This window comes from Anopheles aquasalis, chromosome 3 (assembly GCF_943734665.1).
Source record: "Anopheles aquasalis chromosome 3, idAnoAquaMG_Q_19, whole genome shotgun sequence".
NCBI classification, from domain to species: Eukaryota; Metazoa; Arthropoda; class Insecta; order Diptera; family Culicidae; genus Anopheles; species Anopheles aquasalis.
This window is the reverse complement of record NC_064878.1, coordinates 1,415,001-1,435,000: the sequence shown is the minus strand read 5'-3', so window position 1 is coordinate 1,435,000 and position 20,000 is coordinate 1,415,001. Positions and strand designations below refer to the sequence as shown.

Below are 20,000 nucleotides of genomic sequence, written 5' to 3'. Positions count from 1 at the left end.
CCGTATCAGGTGCACGGTGCCGCTTCTGGCCTCGGGTCAGTCATGTCCACCCGGTTCGTTGTTGTTCGTTTCAATTGAAGGCACATGTTTTCGTGCCGTAGCGATTCCGCATCAGGTGATCACCAGGTGTCTGACGCATTCCGCCGTTGTCTCGTGACGCTTATTAGCTTCGCGGGTTAACCTTTCTCGTCGTGTTGCTGCTAACCAGTGAAAAGGCCACCATTATCGCTGCTCCCGATCAGTGGTACGGGGTAATGATCATACCACTAGCGCACGCCACAACCGATGCTGATAGGAACGGTTTTTTTTTCATACCAATCATTTAAAAGCGCTCTGCTCGAGAAGCGATATTCAATGTTTCGATAACACACCACCTTCCATTCCTGACACCTCATTGTAATGAGTTTCGAGTTTCAAATGTTGTTATCAAATAATTAAACCGCCAGAGATAGACCAAGGATAGTCGGGGGGGTAACTGATCCATCACAATACATTAATGCGTTGGACAGGAATATTGCTGAAACACCGCACGAAAAGGCGGCCTTAACGAATATTGTAAAGCGTTAGTCACCAACTTGTTTGACCAGAACTTGCGTGACTATGTCCGGGGCGTTTCACTATGTCATCGTGTCATCCTTTTAATAATGGTTCCCACATAAACCCCGAACCTATAATGTTTCTGACGACAACCCCGTAAAGCACCACGTTCAAATCTAGCAGAAGCAAGGTCAGTGACATCCTGTAGCACAGCAGTTGCTTTCGTTGTAATCCTGAGCGCCGCTAACGCCACACAAACGTGTCGTACAACATGTTACCCATCGATTTTTGAATATTTCCCATACGAGTCGGCTTTCTATCGCACGAAATGTTCAAATTCTCTTGTGAGCTTCATCGTGTTCACACTCTGACCCTGAGCTGTAGGATAATGAAGGTTATATCGAGGACAAACCAGCAAAATATATTCAGCAGGCCTCATTCACACTTACTCGTTGCCTCTGGAACGGATCAGGACACGCTGATTTCTTCCGATGCTTCCATTGGTGTTGCCGCTCAGGTTTGTGGTGGAATTCCGCAGCGGACTGCGACCACGGTTGTACACGATGGCTCCATTGTTCATCCGTTCGGTGCTGTTGGAGCGGCGCGCCTGGGCTTGACCATTGTTGTACTTATTGTTGAGACTGTTCGATCGCTTCATCACACCGCCTGCCGCGGACACCATCGATTCGTTCATGTTGTTCGATTGCTTGCGCGAACCTCGCTGATCGCCACTTCCGGCTCCGGTTGCCGGTGCTCGTGGACCGCGGCCACGTGTATCACCACCACGTCCGTAGCTGTTCAGGTTCGACAGTGACTGTGCAACTTCACCATGTCCGATGCGATGCAGTAAACTCGACGTAGAACCATGCGATGATGAGAGACCACGTGACGAGATGGAAGTGCCCGGCGGTTTGTACACCATGGCGCAACCGGCAAGAACTAACGTGTGAACGGAAAGTCAAAAAACACACGGACACTTTCTATTCAACGACACACCACAGACCGCGCACTAGCACCAGGACGCGTCGTGTTTAGTGTGATTGCTAGCGTATGTTTGTCATTAGATTGAAGATTTGTTTGCCTTTGCGGGTGGGTGAAGAGCGCAACTAACTTTTTGTTCATCCTTACATCGGCACGATTCTTTGTTCGCCCACTAGTCCCGGTACACTGCGCACGTGTTAGATTGTCCTTGATGAAGGAGGGTGTGACATGTCACTTTTATGGGACACAAACGCTGAAAAATTAATACCATTTTCTTGTTTCATTGCTACGTTTGGGCGGACGGACATCCAGGTCATCGACAATTTCGATAATGCTTCGACCAGTGCATGAAGCTCACGCTCACGTTCACTTGATCACAAATTACAGGACGATCACAGCGAGTTCAGCTAATTGCAGGATAGAGTAGTGAGGACTTACATTGGAAGCAATAGACGAAATTAAATGGTTGTTGGCCCTGATCAGTCAATTCGAGCGGGATTATTTCTGGCTCAAGTTGCTTGGCTCAAGTGCTGCAAGAGGTGACCCCGAAAGCTAATGGTTTGAGGACATCATTCAACGTTTGACGAAAGGAACATAAGGCGAATCAGGTCGATGCAATTATAGCTACTTAACCTGTGGCTAGAAGGTGAAACTAAAATGGAACGCGAACGGAAAAGGATCTTCAACAGAACAGAGGCGAGGCTTGATGAAGAAACAGCCTACTGCAGCTCCTCTATACTATCATCATTATCCCCTTCCGCACGGAGCCGCTAAGGCCCCCATCGGGTCGGCCGAAACTCACTTTCTAATTCATTTTCAATCAATCAATCAAACGAGTCCACGCCACGAAAGGAAGTTCAATTACACGTTAACTATTCATCCATTAAGCAACGCGAAGGACCCAAGACATACACCGTGGTGTTTGTACCGGAATGTGGCGTGGCACACGATGGCCAGTGGCCAAATGGCTGTTGACAAACGAAAAACTGGCCTCACCAACTGGGTGGTCAACCGGTGGGCACATCGAGACACCGGGATGCACGCTTTCCAGGGATTACTGGAGTTGTTTGAGTAACCCAGAAGTGCCGTAGTGGTCAATCGAACACCTTTTTCAACTCCAGGACTCGTGTGGCGAGGTGTCAACACACAGCTTCATGGGGTATGAGCATTAGGGACCCCGTCGTCCCCGTTGCATAACTTATGATCCTTTCTTTCCGCTCGCAAGGAAGGAGTAATGTAGGTAAACTTTTGTCTAGTCCCGGGCTGGCGAAGGTGGCCATTCGATGTTCGAGTAATATTCACCGTCAATGAACGGCGCCGATTCCCCTTCCTGCCCTCTCCAAATTGATTCCTTAATTATTCATGATGCAACGCGCGCACTCCCCCATGCGAGGGAATACCGGCAGCAGCGTAGTGTAGCCGAGATGCTATCGTCGACAAGAAGGGTGCCCACCAACTTCACGGAGTGTCCCAAATACAGAATAATGATCAACAGTGGTAGAATGTGGCGCATACTATTCACAAAATCATGCTCATTAGCCGGCACTATGAAGAAACGTAACGGGACAACGTGGACACGTGGACACCGAACGGACAGGAGAATCACCAGAAAATCCATTAACGGCTGGGAAATGCCACTGGAACAAACAAACAGTTGCCGTACGCGATTCCTTTTCCCCTATTTTCAGTTGCAGCACAAACATTTTATCAGAAAATCACGTCGCAGTCGCCACTGGATTCTACACTCGCTAGACAAACCGTTAGGACCTCCCCCGGAAACCACTTACACAACCGCACAACCGTTACTAACACACGAGCACTGCCAGGATGGAACACAAGAAGGACCACTACCGCACTCATCGGTGGTCACTACTCGAATGAAAGCGAACGTTCGAGGGTCACCTGTACTAATAGTGTTGGCCGCGCGCCGAGTGGCCTACTGTATGACGTCACAGAATTGGTTGAGGCGCATATCCTTTGAAAGCGCCTTGCTGGGAGGAAAGAACGACCAGATGATAGCGATCACAAAGCGAACCACAAGTGAGTCAGGGGGGGATTTGTGAAGGTAAGTTGCTGCGTTTCTTTCAGGTCATTGAGCGGAGAAAGTTGAGTTTGTGGTTTGCTATATAATTAAGATTTTTTTTTATCTTTTATTCCCTCACTAAATAGTTTTCAGAGATCTAAACCTCTCCTTCCTATGCGCGCGGTGCCCGTTTGCTTCTTCGTTGTCATCGTCATTGTCGCCGTCGACGACGAAGTTACACTGTTACGCTTTGCAATAATAGCCACTAGAGCATGGTCGGTTAAGTGTAAAGTTAAAGAGCGAGAGCTCAATAAGATTTCTGCTTCTTTTAAATGCAGCACTCCAAGAGTAGATTCACGCTGCGGTCACCCAACCGATTGATCGTTTCTAGCCAAGTGCTCTCCGATGCATATTTCTATAAGTAAACGCCGTTCTGCTGCTACTGCGCTTCGGTTGATACTATTTCTAATCAGGATATCGGAAACTCTATGCGCTTATCATACACAGATCACCCTTTACAATCACACACACGCACACACACAGACACACATGCACAGAAACACGGAAGATCTACTGTTGCAGACGCCGTCGTTGTGCTGCTGCCGCCACCGTCGCCTGCTCAGTTAGTCGTGCCAATTCTAGTATTGTAACATGAAAAAGTGGTGCTCGATGGAAACGAACAACGTGGCGACGGCATTCCGTGTGTCCGTTTTATTACTGTTACGATAATTAGCCAAAGATACAGCCCGTACCGACCCGCCTGCGGAGATCCCTGGGCTCTGGGTTGATCTAGCTTTTCTACGTACGATGTATGTGTAACGAGCGCGTCGTAATGCTAATTCCCGGGCAAACGAACGATATCCTAATTTAAAACAGAGGGCCCTAACCGCTTCCTACTCCTGTTGCCGTAAAATCGAATTAAAGTTAAGTGAACGATATTGTTGGTTGAAGAGTGGATAAGGTGTAATAAGCGTTTTTACGGTTGTGAGCTGCCCCACAGTCCGGAAAGTGACGATGTCGTTGGTGGCTGCGGTGGCAACCCCGCCAGCCCAGCGGGTCCATTAGCAGCAGCGAATGCCATCGATGGGTGTTGCCGCTGCGGTTGGCCACCGCCGAGATGATCCTCGTCAGCGGCATCGGTTTGTGGCGGATGCTTGGATATACACTCCGGACAGTACCACTTGCCCTTTGGAGGCATAATGATACCGACACACTCGAAATGGAACCACTCGATGCGACAGTTTTCATCGTCACAAGCGATCATCTCCGATACCTCGTCATATGGGCACCGGCAGTAGCAATAGACGGATTCACCTTCACGCGGTGGTCGCCAACCGGCCGGTACACGGATTTGGTTCGGCCGGAAGTACTCCGTCTGCACACTGGGGAATGAGCCGATGGGTGGTACTTTGGGGAGCTGCTCCGGTACGGTCGGGATCATATAACCGGTAGCCACATCGACGGTCGTGGGCAAGGGTGACAGTGTAGCGATCGGAGCAGTCAACGGGGCCGCAGGAACCATACCACCAAATCCACCACCCATCGGAGGTGCTGATTTGGGAGTTTTGGGAGTCAAAGTGCGACGTCGATTGGCAGCCTTCAATGGACGCTTCGCTGACGGTGTGGAACTTGTGCGAGACTTTTTGCCCAACGATAGCTTCAGCTTTGGCAAAGGAGGACGCTGATCGGGAGTAAGACATGAGGAGGAAGAGTATGGCATCGAAGCGGACGCGGCAAGCACCGCTGCTCCCAGGGCAGCCTGCAACGATGGTGGAGCAATCGGTTGTGACGCCGTTTGTTGAGCGAGCCCAGCCATACTTCCACTGAACGATTCGTCCAGCGTTGAAAAGCCAATGCCAGAGTTACGTCTCGATGTTATGGGAGTTGATTGCTGAGTTGACCGACTACCGGTTCCGGACACCTTGCTCGACTTGCTGGGCGGTGATGGGAGGTCTTCTTTGCTCCACACGAGGTTCGGTGGTGGTGTTGGTTTCATGAGCGAGAGGATTGATTTTTCCGGATTTGTCGACAGAGGAATACCGGGCAAAGCGCCTGCCAAGCTTTCGTCGTCGCTCGTGTAACCGTAGAACTTGTTCGGCTTTCGGCTACGCTGAGACCGCTTCAGGGGTGCGTCCGTTTCAGAGTTGTTACCGGTGCTCAGGCGCGGGGTACTTATCTTCGACGAATCATCTGTCACTCCTGCGGTCATTCCTGGATACGGCAACCCAAGGGATCCCGGGTGTGTTGCTCCCGGTGTCGACGGTACTTCCGTTGCTGATGTTTCGATTGATACCCCATCGAACTGCATCGCTAGTGAGTGATTTGTCTGCATGTGGGATACATAATTGCCAGCTCCTGTTGCCCATTGATCGGAAATACCACCAGCAACACTAGCCGGTGGTCCTTGCGTCGAAGCGGCTGTCATCATTGCTTCCAAAGACATTGGAACGAGGTGTGGTGACATCTGCCGTTTGGACGATTTACGTTCACGCTTTCGCTTCTTCATCTTCAACTTCTTCTTGCCAGACTCTTCCTGCTGCAGTTGTTGCTGCTGTTCCTCTGGTGGCAACGAAGGCGTTGAGGGGCGACTGTTCTCAACGATACCGTAATTCATCGTGTTTGTTGCATTCAGTGAGCTGTTGCTGTTCGCACTGCTGCTGTACGTTTGTGCAAACAACTGCCGGCGCTTCTCGGCCAGTATCTGGGATGCCATCTTCTGTGGATTTTCGTCATAAAAGTCCTCATCCGTCTCGGACTCGTCGGTTTCCAGGTCGGACGTAACGATCACGCTGTCCGGATCAACCGGCTCGGCCGGTTCTGGTGGTGGCTTCTGTTCTTCCCGCTCAGCGCGCGCCTCAGCATCGTCCCTTTTGCTATCGCTACGTATCTTTCCATTGTCTTTCTTTTGCCTCGATGAGGACGTCTTTTTGTTCGTTGTTGCTGTCGTAGTATTATCGTCGGAACTGTCCGAATCCGAACTGGAGCTGGAACTGTTACTACCGCTGGAACTACTGCTAGAGGAGCTACAGCTGCAATTGGACCCACAGTTACAGCTCGAATCGGAACCACTGCTATCGTCACTGTCCGATGAATGAGCACGGCGCCTCCGAGGAGAGTTTGTTTTGCCAACATGTCGTCCGTCCTTCTCCTTTGCAAGCTCATCCTTCGATTTGAGCAGTAACGACTCCTGCCTTCCAATCGGTTCTTGTGACTCGCTCATATCGGCCTCGGCATTGATGGGCTTGTACATCAGGCTGTAGTCATGATCCGATTGCGTCACGTGCAGGATGGTGTTCTTCAGCATTCGCTCGACCAGCTCGTCCTCCTGGCGTTGCTCTTCGTCCACTGTCGCTGACTGTCGACGGCTGATCGTGCGGTTTGCTTGAAAGCGTTTGAAGTTGTTCCAAATGTTGGCTATTGGATCAGACACGGTGGCGCCATCCGATTCGCCCAGCCCACCTTCTTTCGTCTCATCATTGTCAAAGTTTGCACCTTTCTGCTCATCCATCCACTGGCCAGCAGCAGTCTTTCTTCCATCCCCTACTAGCTCGCTGCCTGATGGATCTGTCGAAGGGTCGGCATTATCTTCCTGATCCGCATCGTCTGCAACCAGTGCACTATCAGTGGTTCTGCTTTTGGACCAGTTTTTGAATTGCCTCGAAGCAGAGCTTACATTTGAATTCTCATTATCCGAATCGTCACTGCTGTCACTCTCGGATAGATTCAAGGCCGGTAGATCCATCAAGTCATCTAACGACATGCCATCGTCCTTTCCTTTTCTCTTTTTCTTCGATTTCTTCGATGGCGTCGTGTTCACATCGTTCGCGGGTGCGGTAATACTGGGCTGAGATTGTGCAGAATCACGATCGGATGCAGCCTTACTGTCGGTAACGACCGCATCGGTGACATCCATTGGCTTTGCTTTTGTCTCATCTTTAGAGTCTTCAAGCTTGGCCGAACTTTCTGCCACTTCCGATTCCTCTTTCACCGTGTTTGTAGGGTTTTCTTCACTCTGTCCGTCCTTGCCGTGTTCAGCAGTCGTGCCTGACGCCGGGCAATCATCTTCTTTACCACTTCGCTCGTCAATGGAACCATTTTGCGTCACCATGGCTTTCGTTTGCTCCTGTTGTTCATCCTTTGGAGCAGTGCTATCCTCGTCCAGTTTATCTTCCGTCTTCACCTCACCTTCGGCAGCAGCCATGGACCGCTGCTCTTCCGGATAGTGCCGTTGGACGTGTTTAAGAAGCAGCTTCTTCGAAATGAAACGTTTTTCGCAGCCATCTTCCATGCAGGGGTACTTTGCCTCACCATTGTGCAATCGCTGATGTACTTTTAGGGCTACGGATCGTTCAAACGATACCTGGCACACTTCGCAAGTATACTGTGCCGGTGGTGCACAGAAATGGTAAACATGGGGCCACTTTTTCTTCAAGCAACGCTTACACAGTACCCCTTCAGTGCCGTGCTTCCAGAAGAGATGCTTCAAGATGTCGTCCTTATTGCGATAGCTTAATCCGCAGCGGTAGCACAGATGGTTCAGCTTGTGCTTCCAAACATGATTTGAAAGTCGTGCCTGATCCTGACATTCTTCCAGACACACGTCGCACGCAAAATGCCGTTTGCGTAGATGCACCATCAGCCGGAACGCGGACGGTATACCGTCCATGTTGCACACACAACAGCGGAACGAGTAGTCAAGGATGCTCATACGATTCGCCACACCGGGACACATATGACACAGCAGCTCACTGTAACTGAAAAAGTTCGCCTTGCAAATCAAACAAAACAGCACCGACTTCTGGTGCATCTTGCGATTGTGCAGATACAGCTCCTTGTGCACGACCGTCACAAACCGACACTGGAAGCACTCGAATTGTTTCATAAACGGTACGGAACTACGCTGCTCGAGCGACCAGCTGTCGTCGAACGTCTCCACGTTCAGGTAGGCGCCTTCGAGATCGTTAAGCGAGGAACGGAAACGATGCAAGATCGTATCGGGCAGCAACTCCTCTCCGGTGATACTGTTGACCGTGGCCTGAAAACGGTGCATAGCTATGATGTGCAGTACGAGCTGTCTGCCGTTGACGGCGATCCTCCGCGCATGATTACAGTACAGACAGAAGCGTGCCGTTTCTCGAAGACATATTTTAACAAACTCGCGCACTGGAATCCGATCCAAAGGTTCATCCAGCGTAAGATGAAACAACTGAGCGTCATCATCGGCTATCACGAGGCCATCTGGATCGGTGGGGGTAGTTTTGTTCTCTTCTGTTGGCATCGGATCATTTGTCGGTTCAAACACTTTTGACGCATTGGATTCGTCGTCTATATCGGCTTCCTTGCTGTCTTTCTCACATTCAATGTCATTGCGACTGGTTGCTGGAGACCCGATTCCAGCAAACACCGATGGCGTATCTACTTGTTGCTGGTCCTGCGAATCGACATTTTCCACCGTCGCCTCTTTGTCGTCATCTTTCACTGGATCAGTTTCCATAGAAACAGCGCTAGTATTCTGATGTTCTCCGTGTTCAACATCTGCACCGACAGTAGACGAGTGCTGTTGATCATTCGTCGTTGATGATGCTTGAATATCTTGCGTTGGCTCTGCTACTACACTTTGCGGTTGTTGCACTCGGTGAATATGCCCCGAGATGGATTCGTCAATATCCATCGGTACATCCTCTTGCTGTTCTGATGACATATCGTTGGTTTCCACTTCATCTTTATCGTCGATCGGTTCCGTTGCTTGTGGTGCAGTGCTATCAGTTTCCACACGAACTGGCTCTTGACTGTCAAGCTTCAGGGAGTCTTCTGTAGTGAACTGCTGATTTGCGGGATTCGCACTGCTTTCGGGAACAGCTAAGGGCGCATCATAGTTCTCACTGACACTTGAGGATGATTCAGCGGCAGCAACAGCAGCAGCCGGAATAACAGCATCAGACGAGCGTTCATCCTCCTTACTTGTCTTTTCTTTTTCATCATTGTCATCTTCCTCTTCATCGTCATATTCATCTTCTTCTTCCTCCCCCTCCTCTTCTTCATCTAATTCACTGTCGCTAGACGATTCTTCACTTTCAATTGAGTTGATATATTGAATGGGGATTTTTACCTTTAACTTTGGCACTAAAGGAGTCACGGCGATAGCTGGAGGATTACTAGACTCTGATGCCATCTTTCCCGTGTCTTCAACTGAATTATCGCTGGGAGGTAGTACCACAGAAGGAACAACATTCTGCTCCGGTTCATCCGCATAATGTTCGCCGTTTATGGTTGCATGTGGTTCAGCAGACACCGCCCCATCCCGCGACGGCATCGAGGATAGAATGCTCGACTGAACCGATTGCAGCGGTGCCGATGGTGGTGTTCGGTGGTGATCATTCACATTCGAATCTTGAAGCCGCTGCATTTCATGTTGATGCTGTGTTTCGGTGTGCTTATTGGGAAACAGATAACGCTGATCATCGATCGACAATCCTGCAGATCGATTAAAACCGCCCCACTCGCCGCCATTACCGGGCATCGGAACATTGTGCTGGTTTTGATTGTGAAAATAGTACGACGCCGTCGAAGGGTAACCGTTCTGATCTGTTAAAACCCCATTTACATCCACCATTGCTCTGGCAGCATCCGATGGTAGCGATGGTTTGTTGATATCGCTTACCCCCTTGGGTACCGTTTTCTTCGGCTGTTTCTTCTTCGTTAGTCCCAGGCCGTCTTCTTCACCTTTCATTCCTCCACATCGATGTTTGGACATCTTAAGTTCACCGCAGTTGCTGCATGCTTGCACAAAGTCAGCACAATTGTGCTTAATGATGTGTTCTTCGTCATTCGCTATCGGATTACCGGAACATTCAAACAGATGTTCACACCGAGAACACATCAAAAAGAATTGTTGATGTCCCATACTCGCTTTCGAAGCAAGCTCTTCCAATTGTTCAGGACGGATTGTAGATTCGCCAAATTTTGCCACAATCCTCTGCCGTTGATGATGTTGTATGTATTCGGCTAAACCACTGTACTGCTTCCTCATCACGCTGTGTTTCGTTTCCAAGTGGTTAACTAACCGATCGGCGGATTGAAAGATACCCAGGCAGTATAGACAGATGTGTTTTCGGTGCACTTCTAGCATATGGACAAACAGATTCCAGTTTTCGTAATGTGTTCCGCATGCAGAGCATAGGAAAACCTTTTTCTTATCCTTTTTCCTCTCCAACGGCAATTGTGCAGTGGTTGTTGTAGGCACTGCAGCAGAACTCTCGATTGCTGCCTTCGCCAAGCTAGTGGCCGAGGTGTGGTGCGTTTGCTGCTGGATGATTGCATCGCTTATCACCTTTTTAGACGCCTTGTTTTTCTTAAGCGATGGTGCATGCGCAATTGGCTCTCTAGGAACAGCAGCAGTCCCTGCTTTGGTTTTACTTTTCTTCCTCGATTCGCCAGACTTATTGTTAGCTTTTGTAGTGTTAAGCTCAGGTTTTCCAACGGTCATATGCGATGCTGTAAACAGTGACGAAGGATGCTGCAATCCAGCGTTCATCGATGGCGTAAGTGTATTATAAGACGGGTGTGCATTAACGTTCCCTGCCATGGTCGCAGTATCACCGGCATAAGTACCACCACCATAATCACCAGGTATTCGACCGAAATTCTGCATTAGCTGTGGTGGAACAGTTTGCATTGGGTAGGGGAGTGACTGTTGGCGCTGAGCTTGCCTGTACTGTTCCTGCAGCTGAAGCAGCTGTTGATTGTAAGTGGCAACTGTAGCTGCCGCATTCAGCTTTCCCGATGTAGCAAGTGCCGTTTGCAACAGTGAAGATTGATTGCCATTGTTGGCCTTTTTTCTGTATCGTCGCTGCTGCTTCTCGGCTATCACCAATCGATTGTCTTCATCCATGGTATCAGACGACTCGTCCAAAGTGGGTGGAAGTAACCGCGACACTGAAGTTGCATTTGTGCCCGTAAAATGGTTGAAAGCCCCCACGTTGTTCCCCGCACTGTCAGATGTGACGGTTCGTTCACTCCAGTGTTGCAAAGGATATTGCTGCGGGTGAATCAAAGGTGGTTGCTGCTGTTGCTGCTGATGATGATGATCATTGATGTTGTTTGCATGATTGTAATCAATTTTGATCAATTCTCGCCGTTCATTAAACAAGCCCTGCTTAAGCAGATTACTGAAATCAACCGGCTGCGGTAGTAGCGTTGCAGCTGCTCCCAACGTAGTGGGCTTCGATTTTGTTGCCACTGACTCGTCTTTGTGCCCAGTTGGTGTCGCAACGTTAGACGATCGTTTTAGGGAAATGGAAAGTTTCAATCCCTCACTGCGCGTTATTTTCGCTTCATCTTCTTGATTTTTCACTCCCTCATGTTCATCTTCCTCATAAGAATCTCCAGATTCACCTATTTCCATCGCGGTGCTGTCTCGACTGCTCTCGGCGCCACTGTGGTTGTTGGGGGCTTCCGGTATTTCGAGACATTCTTTTGGTGCTGTTGGTGGTGCAGGCTGATGCGCCTGATACCCCATCGCTGCGGGTTCATTCTCCGCCGCTACCTTTTTCTCGGAGGTATCTTTCTGCGAATCTTCTGCCTCATCATCCGAGTCATCACTTTCCGAAGACGAAGAGGAGGACGATGACGATGAAGAACTTTCAGAGGAACTAGAACTATCGCTGCTGCTATTTTCTTCGTTCTCGGCATGCGACTCTTGAACTGCAGTAGCTTCATTTGCCGTTTCCAGGTTGCTGCTACAGGGTGGCTTTGATGCTGTTGGTGGCTGATCCGCTGGAAAATCGTTGAGCATGTGTGTAGGTAATTTACTAGAATCCATCGAACTGTGGTGTGAGATGGTGTCCGCATGTGTGTTTAGTTCCGACTCATGGGCAATATTCTCTTCGGGTTCCGCTATGGACTTTTTATCCGCAGTTGGTTCTGTTGCTATTTCATCGCTCATTTGCATTTGGTTTGCATTGACCGGATGTGTGTTAGGTTCCGACTCATGGGCATTATTCACTTCGGGTTCCGCGATGGACATCTCATCCGCAGTTGGTTCTGTTGCTATTTCATCGCACATTTTCATTTGCTTTGGAAACCACGATTGTAATTCACCATCCAACGTTGTTCTGCGACAGTCGCCTTCATCTTGCAGTGGCGTTTCTGATGCACGACGTTTTAGTAGATTCGTTGCTGCAATACCTCTACTCATCATTTCCATCGGTTGAACTTCGCCTTGTTCATCTTCTGGTGCCAACCTGGTTTGTATATCTGTGTGAGAGAGAAATACCAACCAATTTTAATTTTCCCTTTTGCTGAGCATAAACGAATTTCGCGCATTTTCCACTACTTACCGATTGGCCGGCTTTTAAATGCTATACTATCTGCACTAATCGCATCAGCATCACTAATCTCAGTTGCCCCTTGCAACCTGAGCATAGCTTGCTTTTCTTCCGTCGCCACGCCTTCTTCTATGGGGATCATCTTTTGCGACGCAGGATCACACTTGTTCTGACTTAACTCCACTTCACTATCATTCGCTCCCGTCCGTAATTCTTCATTCACCGATTGTTCAACGGGACTACTAGTTTGCTCTGCTGTTCGTACTTCGTCATTGTTGACGATTTGTTCATCACAACTGGGCACATTTCCTCGCGCAACATCACTTGTTGTCCCGCTTGTGTCGATATTTTCTAGGGACAACCCTGGATCTTCTCCGTTCAATTGATCACTCGCTTTGCACTTCGAATCCACCGGCACTTTATCGATGGGTTCATTTTGCAAAGAAGCATCATCACTTGTTTCTATTGCATTCACAGCATCATTTCCCTTCGGTAGATGGCTTTCTTCCGAATCTTCTTTCGAGCACGTTTGACTGGGCTCTTCACTTGGAAGCGTATCTGGGAGTAACCGATCTTCGGTCGTAACTTTAGTGCTGAGCATATCCGCATCATCCACCTCCTCCTTTGCGTCCCCGTTGAGGTCGGAGTGGGTAGATAACGAGCCAAGTTCATATTCACCTCCATGGTGCTGATTCGACTCCGCACTACTGTTTTGGGCTTTATCATCGGCAGATGATGGTGACACATCTGTCGGCGGTAGTGATGACTGGTGTGAAATCGGGTTGCTGTTGGCTTCTTTGATTTGGATGCTTTGAGAATCTGGTTTTTCGGGGCTACGGACAGCATCAATGGTTGCAGTTGCTAAACCATCGTCCATTATTTTTCAGCTGAAACAAGAAAACCACACATTTTGATTGAGAAATGTGCCACAAAAACAAATCGTATTTCATTTTTCAAAGGAAAGTAGCTCTTGGTGACATTATGAAAACACAGCAGGCTGTTCTCAATTGACTGACTCACGCCGAGCTGACAGCGTTCTAAAATGATTATCTTGTCGGTAAACAAATGCGTGGGACAAAAGTTATCATCGTCCACCATCAGCGGCATCTCGAACGCCCGCCAGAACAGTTGTCGGAGGAGGAAATTTCGAGTCGTTCGCCACGGACCGGGTCATGTGTTCGTGGGGTGTTCCGCCGTATAGTAACTGTGAAACGTCACGGTCATCGCCCATCGCGCACTCTGCTCTGATGATGAAATTGAAACGTGTTTTACTCAGATTGTTCTTTACCACACGCGTACCGGTTTGCTGGGCTTCTTCACCGGCACGTTTAGTGTCGTAAAAAACTCAGAAACTCCGAACCGAAGCACCATCGAGTCGTCGGTCGTGCGGAGTCGAGATGACCCTGAAGAAGAAACGAATGCCGGAAGCATACAAAATGCAGAGCCACGCACACCGCCAAGCCCGTCCAGCGTACGGATAAACATGCGTGAGTGTAGCATAGAATTTGACGCATAATTCTGGCCTGAAAGCGGAAAGCAAACTATCGCACCGTGGATGCGTTGCTTGCGCCTGTCTTTCACTAACCACCTTTCGGGATTATTATGCTTTATGCGTCGCAGGAGCGACTTATGTTTGATCAAGTCATAAAAAGTAAACACTCGTGGTTCGCCGACTGACGCAAGCTTGGCCAACAAGCACACTTTGTGGGAGTCGGGACGCTGGAGGGGGGGAAAAAGCGCGCGCGCGATGACACCTTTGCCACCCGTGGAACCACCGAAACCGAGAGGCGTGCTCACTTTTTCACACCGAAATCACCTTCCTGCCGCAGGAAAAGATGCTGCAACTGTCGCCCGAGAAAAAACGCGCACTTGTCACCGCGGGGAACTGAGACGTAAAAAGCACCGAACGACTAAAAGGCAGAAAAAAGCGTAATTTCACTGCAGGGCGGGACGAATCGGCGACGGAGCAGGAAGCGGCGCGTAGGGCGTCCTCGGTACCGCGCCTCGAGGTAAGCTGCCGCACAAGGAAGGGCCGATTATGTAGCAAGAAGGGGCTTGGAAGCCGAGAACCACGGCTCGAGAACAACGAAAACCACCGAGCGTGCGTGTGCGAATTTTCATCCGCGAATTACGCCACCAAACCGCATGCCACCAAGCTGCACTCCATTACCTGCGCGTAGCGGGGAATCAGCAGCACCTCTCGGAAATAGTTTCGCTTGGTTTCGATGCCGTATTTTTGTGGCTTTTCCAACTTTTCTGCCCAACACGTTTATGAAACAAACGAAAATGGCGCTCCGTGAGAACCTTTTTGACGTTTCGCTTGCCCACGGAGCAGCGGCACTCAGTCGGCCTCCTGTTTATACGACGCGTGTGTTTTTTTTTGTTGACTCCGAGGATGCCGCGGAGATTTTAGTATTTCTCGAAGAAAAAGTGTAATCATGACTGAAATTAGTGCAAAATCTCCGCCCGAAAAGCTGCCCACTAAATTGCCGAACGTTTGCCGGGTATGCTTGACCGATACAGGGTCGCTCGAAGGTGATTTCTACGAAATAGCGGATATTTACTTGGGGAAAAACGACGATTCCGCCAGCATGCTTGCGCTTTCGGCGGTTCTTTCCCTTTTCATCGAAGACGAGGTGAGCAGGAACGTTATCTAGACCATCTATTGGCAAATAAAGAACCTTCTTGTTTTCGCAGCTCAAGGGAGGAGAGTTGTTGCCGACAACTATCTGCAAGTCCTGCGCCGATAAAGCTCAAGCGGCCTATAAATTCATCGACCAATGTCGGCAAACGGACAAGGCGATAAAGAACCGTCGCCGACCGTCAAGGGTGAGGAGGACGAAGACGTCTCTTGGTTTCCAGTTTCAGAATCTGAACCGGAAGAGCAGAATGATATCGATAAGTTAAGCAGCCCGAAGAAGAAGCGGTACAGTTGTCCCAAATGCGAGAAAAGTTTTTCACACAAGACATCCCTGAGCAGACACGTTGCGTGGCCCGATCCCGAGAATTGGATACAGTGTCAACACTACGGTAAAGCTTTCTTGCACTCCTTGGATCTGACACGGCACATGCAAACCCACACGGGAGAGCGTCCATATCGCTGCCAACTTTGTCCGAAAGCATACATTGACGCCTGGGTGCTGAACAAACACGTTGGCTCGCACTGGCGTGATCAGGCACACAAATGTACTATCTGTTCGAGAGTACTGGCGACACGCGGCGGATTTTATAACCATCGCGAAAAGCACATGCAAAAGGAACAAGTGATGCGCCACGCTTGACTCTACTGCAGCAAACGGTTCGTTACAACCAGCAAACGTCGATCTCACTTACGACTCGTACATGGGAACCTTTTCAAGCCGTGGGTTTGTGAAACAGAATCTTGAAAGCGGTCGTTTGATACAAAACAGGCGTTGGCGGAGCACGAAAAGACACATTCCGTGCACAACGGTAAATAAAGTCCACGATGTTTTATTAAATCTACCAACTCTACTGCATCAGCGAGGAGCATCGATTCAATCCCCGCGTAATTATGTTTAACTGCAACCAACTTCCCGGCGTTTCTGCTGTTTTCGTCGTTGCTTCTGTGTCTGAAAAGGCAGAGACCGTTTCAAGGGACGCATTATCTTGAAACACTTCCAATCGATTGCAGCAATTCAATCGCGTCGCATCCATCGACGAGTTCAGTTGTACATTAAAAACAGGACATTTCGGTGGTACTTCGTAATCGTCTAAAAGAGTAAAAATGTCCTCCTCAACGGTTGGCGGTATGTTGGAGGTTTTGACCAAAACGTGTACATTCGTAGGCAGCTGCACGGGACGAATAGAGTTAAACTCATCCGAGGTAAAAAGAGCCCTGTTGAGCTTCATGAGATCCTTCTTCAGGTCTTGGCGGTGATTAATTCCGTGGTGGTTCACATCAATCACTGGCAATCTAACGTGGAATGTTTCCTTTGCCGTGTAGATAGTGCTCCCCAACAGTATCAGCACCTCCCGTAAACAAGGATCCTGCTCAACGCACGCTGCGATAATCTGAAACAGGAATGGGTGCGTTAGTAACCGTTGAGCCGTTCGTTGGCCCTCACCAACCTACCTCAAACAAGAGATCCACATTTGTGACGGTCTGCTTGGCCTGCTCTATTTCTTTTCTCAACTTTATATCCGCTCCCCGAACGGGTAAATCGTCCTCAATCGGCAGAGTTCTCGATTTGACCAGCTCCCGGAACGCACCGTACGGCAGCGGAATTTGCAGTCGGTCGTACAGCAAAAATTCGATGATACTTCGTACTAACTGCACGGCACATGCTTTGGTAACAACACTAGAATCTAGTTCCACCTCCACAAGCGGCATTTTAGTCATAAGTTCTTGTAAAATCCTCCAAAAGACCCAAATAAAAAACTGTTGCGACGCGTGATGACAGCTCGTGTTTGAAACTTCCACTCGCCCACTCGCTCACTGCTAAACGCCAAGTGACATTTGAGTGTCAAAAAAGGCTTGAAAACAAAGAGGTAAAAAAAGTAGAAAAGTGTGTGTGTGTGTGGACTGTGTTACCGGGTGCGTGCAAAGAAAATTTAGCTCCTTTTTCCGCGGTTCCATTTTCCTCGATTTTCCACGTAGTTTTCCACAAAAACAGCCTCCTTGCTTGCGCTTGGTTTAAGGATACCGAGGGAACCGTCGGAAAATAATCGCCTGCTTTGTGCCCAACAACAACCGCGCGGATGTGAGTGAGGATTTGCAAACAACAATTTTTTTTGCGAGCATCGGGGGTGGAGGGTTGATAGTGCGCCCGCCATGGGAGTTTAGGTTCTTGGTTCCTTTTTTTTCGATTTCTGTGATTTTACACGTTCACCAGAGGCCGAGTGCCGTGGCAGTAATCGGCGTGAAGTTTTGCTGTGCGTGCAAAATTGGCTCCGGAGTCAGGGAATTTGCTGCGGCTGCACGCCACGTTCTCGTTGGCTCGTTGAAATACATGCGCGAAGTGAAGTGCGTTTGGTGCGATACAGGGAGACGCGTCACGCAGCAGTAGGGTTGACGGTGAAAGATTGATAAGGCGCGTTTGTTCGCTCGCGGCTCGGTCTCGGTGGAAGCGAAGAAGGTCACACGAATGTAAAAAGCCCGCTAACGCACCACCACGACCACGACGGTGCGTTTTATCAATCCGTGAAGAGCGACACTATCATCACCATCATCGGCAGCAGCGCAAACATACGGCCGATCCGCCGGCGAGCGACACACCACGTCCGCCAGACTTTACAGATATGGAACCAGCCAGCGCAGCAGCAGCACCAGCAACAGCGCAGCAAGAAGAGGGAGGTGAACTTCCGGAGCCCGCCGACGAAGCAATCGTTTCCACCAGCGATCATCCGGATGGAAAACAATCAACGGACGAGCCAGACACGGTGCAAAGCAGTAGCAAGGAAGCGGAAGCGGAGGAACTACCGCCGGCGGTACCTTCCGGCAGAGTTACGCCAGAAAAGGTATGCCACTAACACCTGCGCTGCATGTTTGCACCAACACAAGCGAGCCAGTTTCGTTCTCGGGACTAAACGCTTAATTTTTCTATTTTTATTTGTAGCCAAATATTGCCGCTGACCAACAGGAAGAATGTGCCGAGCTGGAAGAGACGGTCGAGATTGAAAGCTCACCGGAAAAGTCCTACACGGACCCGAAAGACACCGCCAGCGGCGTGAAAAGTCCGGAGGAGGAAATATTTTCCATCGACGAGGATGATGAGAATGAGCATCCCCAGCGGGAGGATGATGATGATTTCCTAGAGATGGACGAGGATGAGGACGAAGACATCTACGTGGAGACTACCGATCGCATCGGATCGCACGAATCGTTGGATGAGTCGGAGAAGCAGGAACTTAGCACCGACGAGTATACGGATGAGGATGATATCGCCGGCACCGAGAAGACGCCAGTAAGGCGCGGGGAAAAGCGTAAACTTTCCCGCGGAAGTGATCGTGAGGACTATGAGGAGCTGGAGCATGACGAGCATGAGGCCGAGGAAGAGGAAGACGACGTGGTGCAGGTGTTTACAGAGGATGATGAGGACGGCGATGATGAGCCGGAGGAGGAAGACGAACCGGAAGAGGAGGACAATGGTGTGGATGCCGTTGTGTTTCCGGAAAGCAAGCTGGTTCGATTTGGTGCTAGTTCCGACAGCAACGATTCCCTGGCAGAGGAGGGCAAACCAAGGATAAAGGTGAAATACCGGAGCTACAAGCAGCGGTTTACGGTGGCCGCACGGAAACGTGCCGTAAAATTGTAAGTAAACTCTATTTAATTTTGCCCTTATGCTAGTTTTAGTCTGAATTGTTTGTTGAATTTGTTCAGATTGAGAATACAGTAGGCTAGGAAAAAATGGTTCGAAATTGACTACTTCGATTGCTTGAAGAAACGGCTTCATATCGCGCGCGAAGCTAGAGCGAGCGTTGCACTAGCGTATGCACCTGGCTCGGGTCTTCTCCGGCCGGCAATCGATGCCAAGGAATCTTGCAATAAAACTACACGGCCAGCGGACGGGCGTCTAAGAATAGGTTTTCCTGTTCGGTGCTGAAGAAAGCATTACTTCATCGCTACCGATGGATGGCGCCACGGGTTGTGAATTGCACTCGCAAAACCAAAACCATTGGCCCCGGCGCTGTAATAAATTTCCGGCAATCTGGTGTGATACTACATGAGCGAGAATGGGAACGATGCACTAGAGATTGCATCTGGTGCTGTGGTAGTATTAGTTGGTCAGGAGTGTGCAAACAACGCCACAAACCGAGCGCGCTTGGCGTCCTTTTTGGGGGAAGATGCGCGTGTCCACGCATTGATTTCAGATTCATCTCCGTTGGAAGGAAGGGGGAGAGATGACGCGATGCCCGTAAGCCATCAGTTGCACATGCGCAGCCAGATGGTGCGAGTGATGCCCGGCGGGCGGGAGGGTTCTTGAGATGGATGCCAACGATGTAACCGAGTTGGCTAGAGAAGGGTCGTAGAGCTCAGCTTTCCTGTGCCGGCCCGACGGTCCTTTGTTTTCCCCCTTTTTCTGTTAATCATTTCCAGGCGAAGGCGTCGAATCATGATAGCGCTTGGGTGTTTCTCGCCCCATAGTACGGTGGTAGACATGATGAAATCTTCC

General features: G+C 49.6%; 5 protein-coding genes across 9 annotated transcripts in view; 2 read left to right on the top strand and 3 right to left on the bottom strand.

The window, feature by feature from the left end:
- The window catches only part of LOC126578502 (kinesin-like protein KIF12), a 6,850-nt gene extending 5,133 nt beyond the window's left edge, over positions 1–1,717 (bottom strand). For all 3 annotated transcript variants that reach the window (XM_050241125.1, XM_050241127.1, XM_050241126.1), the window contains exon 1: positions 987–1,717. In XM_050241125.1, the coding sequence (XP_050097082.1) occupies positions 987–1,459 (473 nt within the window). In that variant the 5' untranslated portion in view covers positions 1,460–1,717. The remainder of the gene's footprint in view (positions 1–986) is intronic.
- A 1,912-nt stretch (positions 1,718–3,629) lies between these two features.
- Positions 3,630–15,141, bottom strand: LOC126575180 (uncharacterized). Its single transcript, XM_050235744.1, has 3 exons — positions 15,038–15,141; positions 12,880–13,754; positions 3,630–12,796 (listed from the first exon to the last, which is right to left on the bottom strand). Exons 2-3 carry the CDS (start codon positions 13,742–13,744, stop codon positions 4,518–4,520), a joined length of 9,144 nt encoding a protein of 3,047 aa, XP_050091701.1. The 5' UTR covers positions 13,745–13,754; positions 15,038–15,141; the 3' UTR covers positions 3,630–4,517.
- Positions 15,142–15,280: 139 nt separating this feature from the next.
- On the top strand, positions 15,281–15,774 carry LOC126575436 (uncharacterized zinc finger protein CG2678-like). The gene is made up of 2 exons (XM_050236128.1): positions 15,281–15,503; positions 15,565–15,774. The coding sequence occupies exons 1-2, from the start codon at positions 15,306–15,308 to the stop codon at positions 15,772–15,774; spliced, it is 408 nt and encodes a 135-aa protein (XP_050092085.1). The 5' UTR covers positions 15,281–15,305.
- A 569-nt stretch (positions 15,775–16,343) lies between these two features.
- Positions 16,344–17,302, bottom strand: LOC126575435 (uncharacterized). 2 transcript variants are annotated; one of them, XM_050236127.1, is made up of 3 exons: positions 16,961–17,302; positions 16,666–16,899; positions 16,428–16,598 (listed from the first exon to the last, which is right to left on the bottom strand). In XM_050236127.1, exons 1-3 carry the CDS (start codon positions 17,225–17,227, stop codon positions 16,551–16,553), a joined length of 549 nt encoding a protein of 182 aa, XP_050092084.1. In that variant the 5' UTR covers positions 17,228–17,302; the 3' UTR covers positions 16,428–16,550. The 2 variants fall into 2 exon arrangements, with proteins under 2 accessions (XP_050092083.1, XP_050092084.1); XM_050236126.1 differs by having other exon boundaries at positions 16,344–16,899.
- Positions 17,303–17,414: 112 nt separating this feature from the next.
- The window catches only part of LOC126578231 (uncharacterized), a 32,311-nt gene continuing 29,725 nt past the window's right edge, over positions 17,415–20,000 (top strand). For both annotated transcript variants that reach the window (XM_050240583.1, XM_050240582.1), the window contains exons 1-2: positions 17,415–18,345; positions 18,444–19,138. In XM_050240583.1, coding sequence (XP_050096540.1) covers positions 18,127–18,345; positions 18,444–19,138 — 914 coding nt within the window. In that variant the 5' untranslated portion in view covers positions 17,415–18,126. The remainder of the gene's footprint in view (positions 18,346–18,443; positions 19,139–20,000) is intronic.

Bases quoted from the DNA above. Each gene is read 5' to 3' on its own strand.
- LOC126575180 (XM_050235744.1), bottom strand. From the start codon at position 13,744: ATGGACGATGGTTTAGCAACTGCAACCATTGATGCTGTCCGTAGCCCC. The intron at 12,797-12,879 runs GTAAGTAGTGGA...TCTCTCACACAG, and splicing joins ATTTAAAAGCCGGCCAATCG to ATATACAAACCAGGTTGGCA.
- LOC126575436 (XM_050236128.1), top strand. From the start codon at position 15,306: ATGACTGAAATTAGTGCAAAATCTCCGCCCGAAAAGCTGCCCACTAAA. The intron at 15,504-15,564 runs GTGAGCAGGAAC...TTGTTTTCGCAG, and splicing joins CCCTTTTCATCGAAGACGAG to CTCAAGGGAGGAGAGTTGTT.
- LOC126575435 (XM_050236126.1), bottom strand. From the start codon at position 17,227: ATGACTAAAATGCCGCTTGTGGAGGTGGAACTAGATTCTAGTGTTGTT. The intron at 16,900-16,960 runs GTAGGTTGGTGA...TTCCTGTTTCAG, and splicing joins ATGTGGATCTCTTGTTTGAG to ATTATCGCAGCGTGCGTTGA.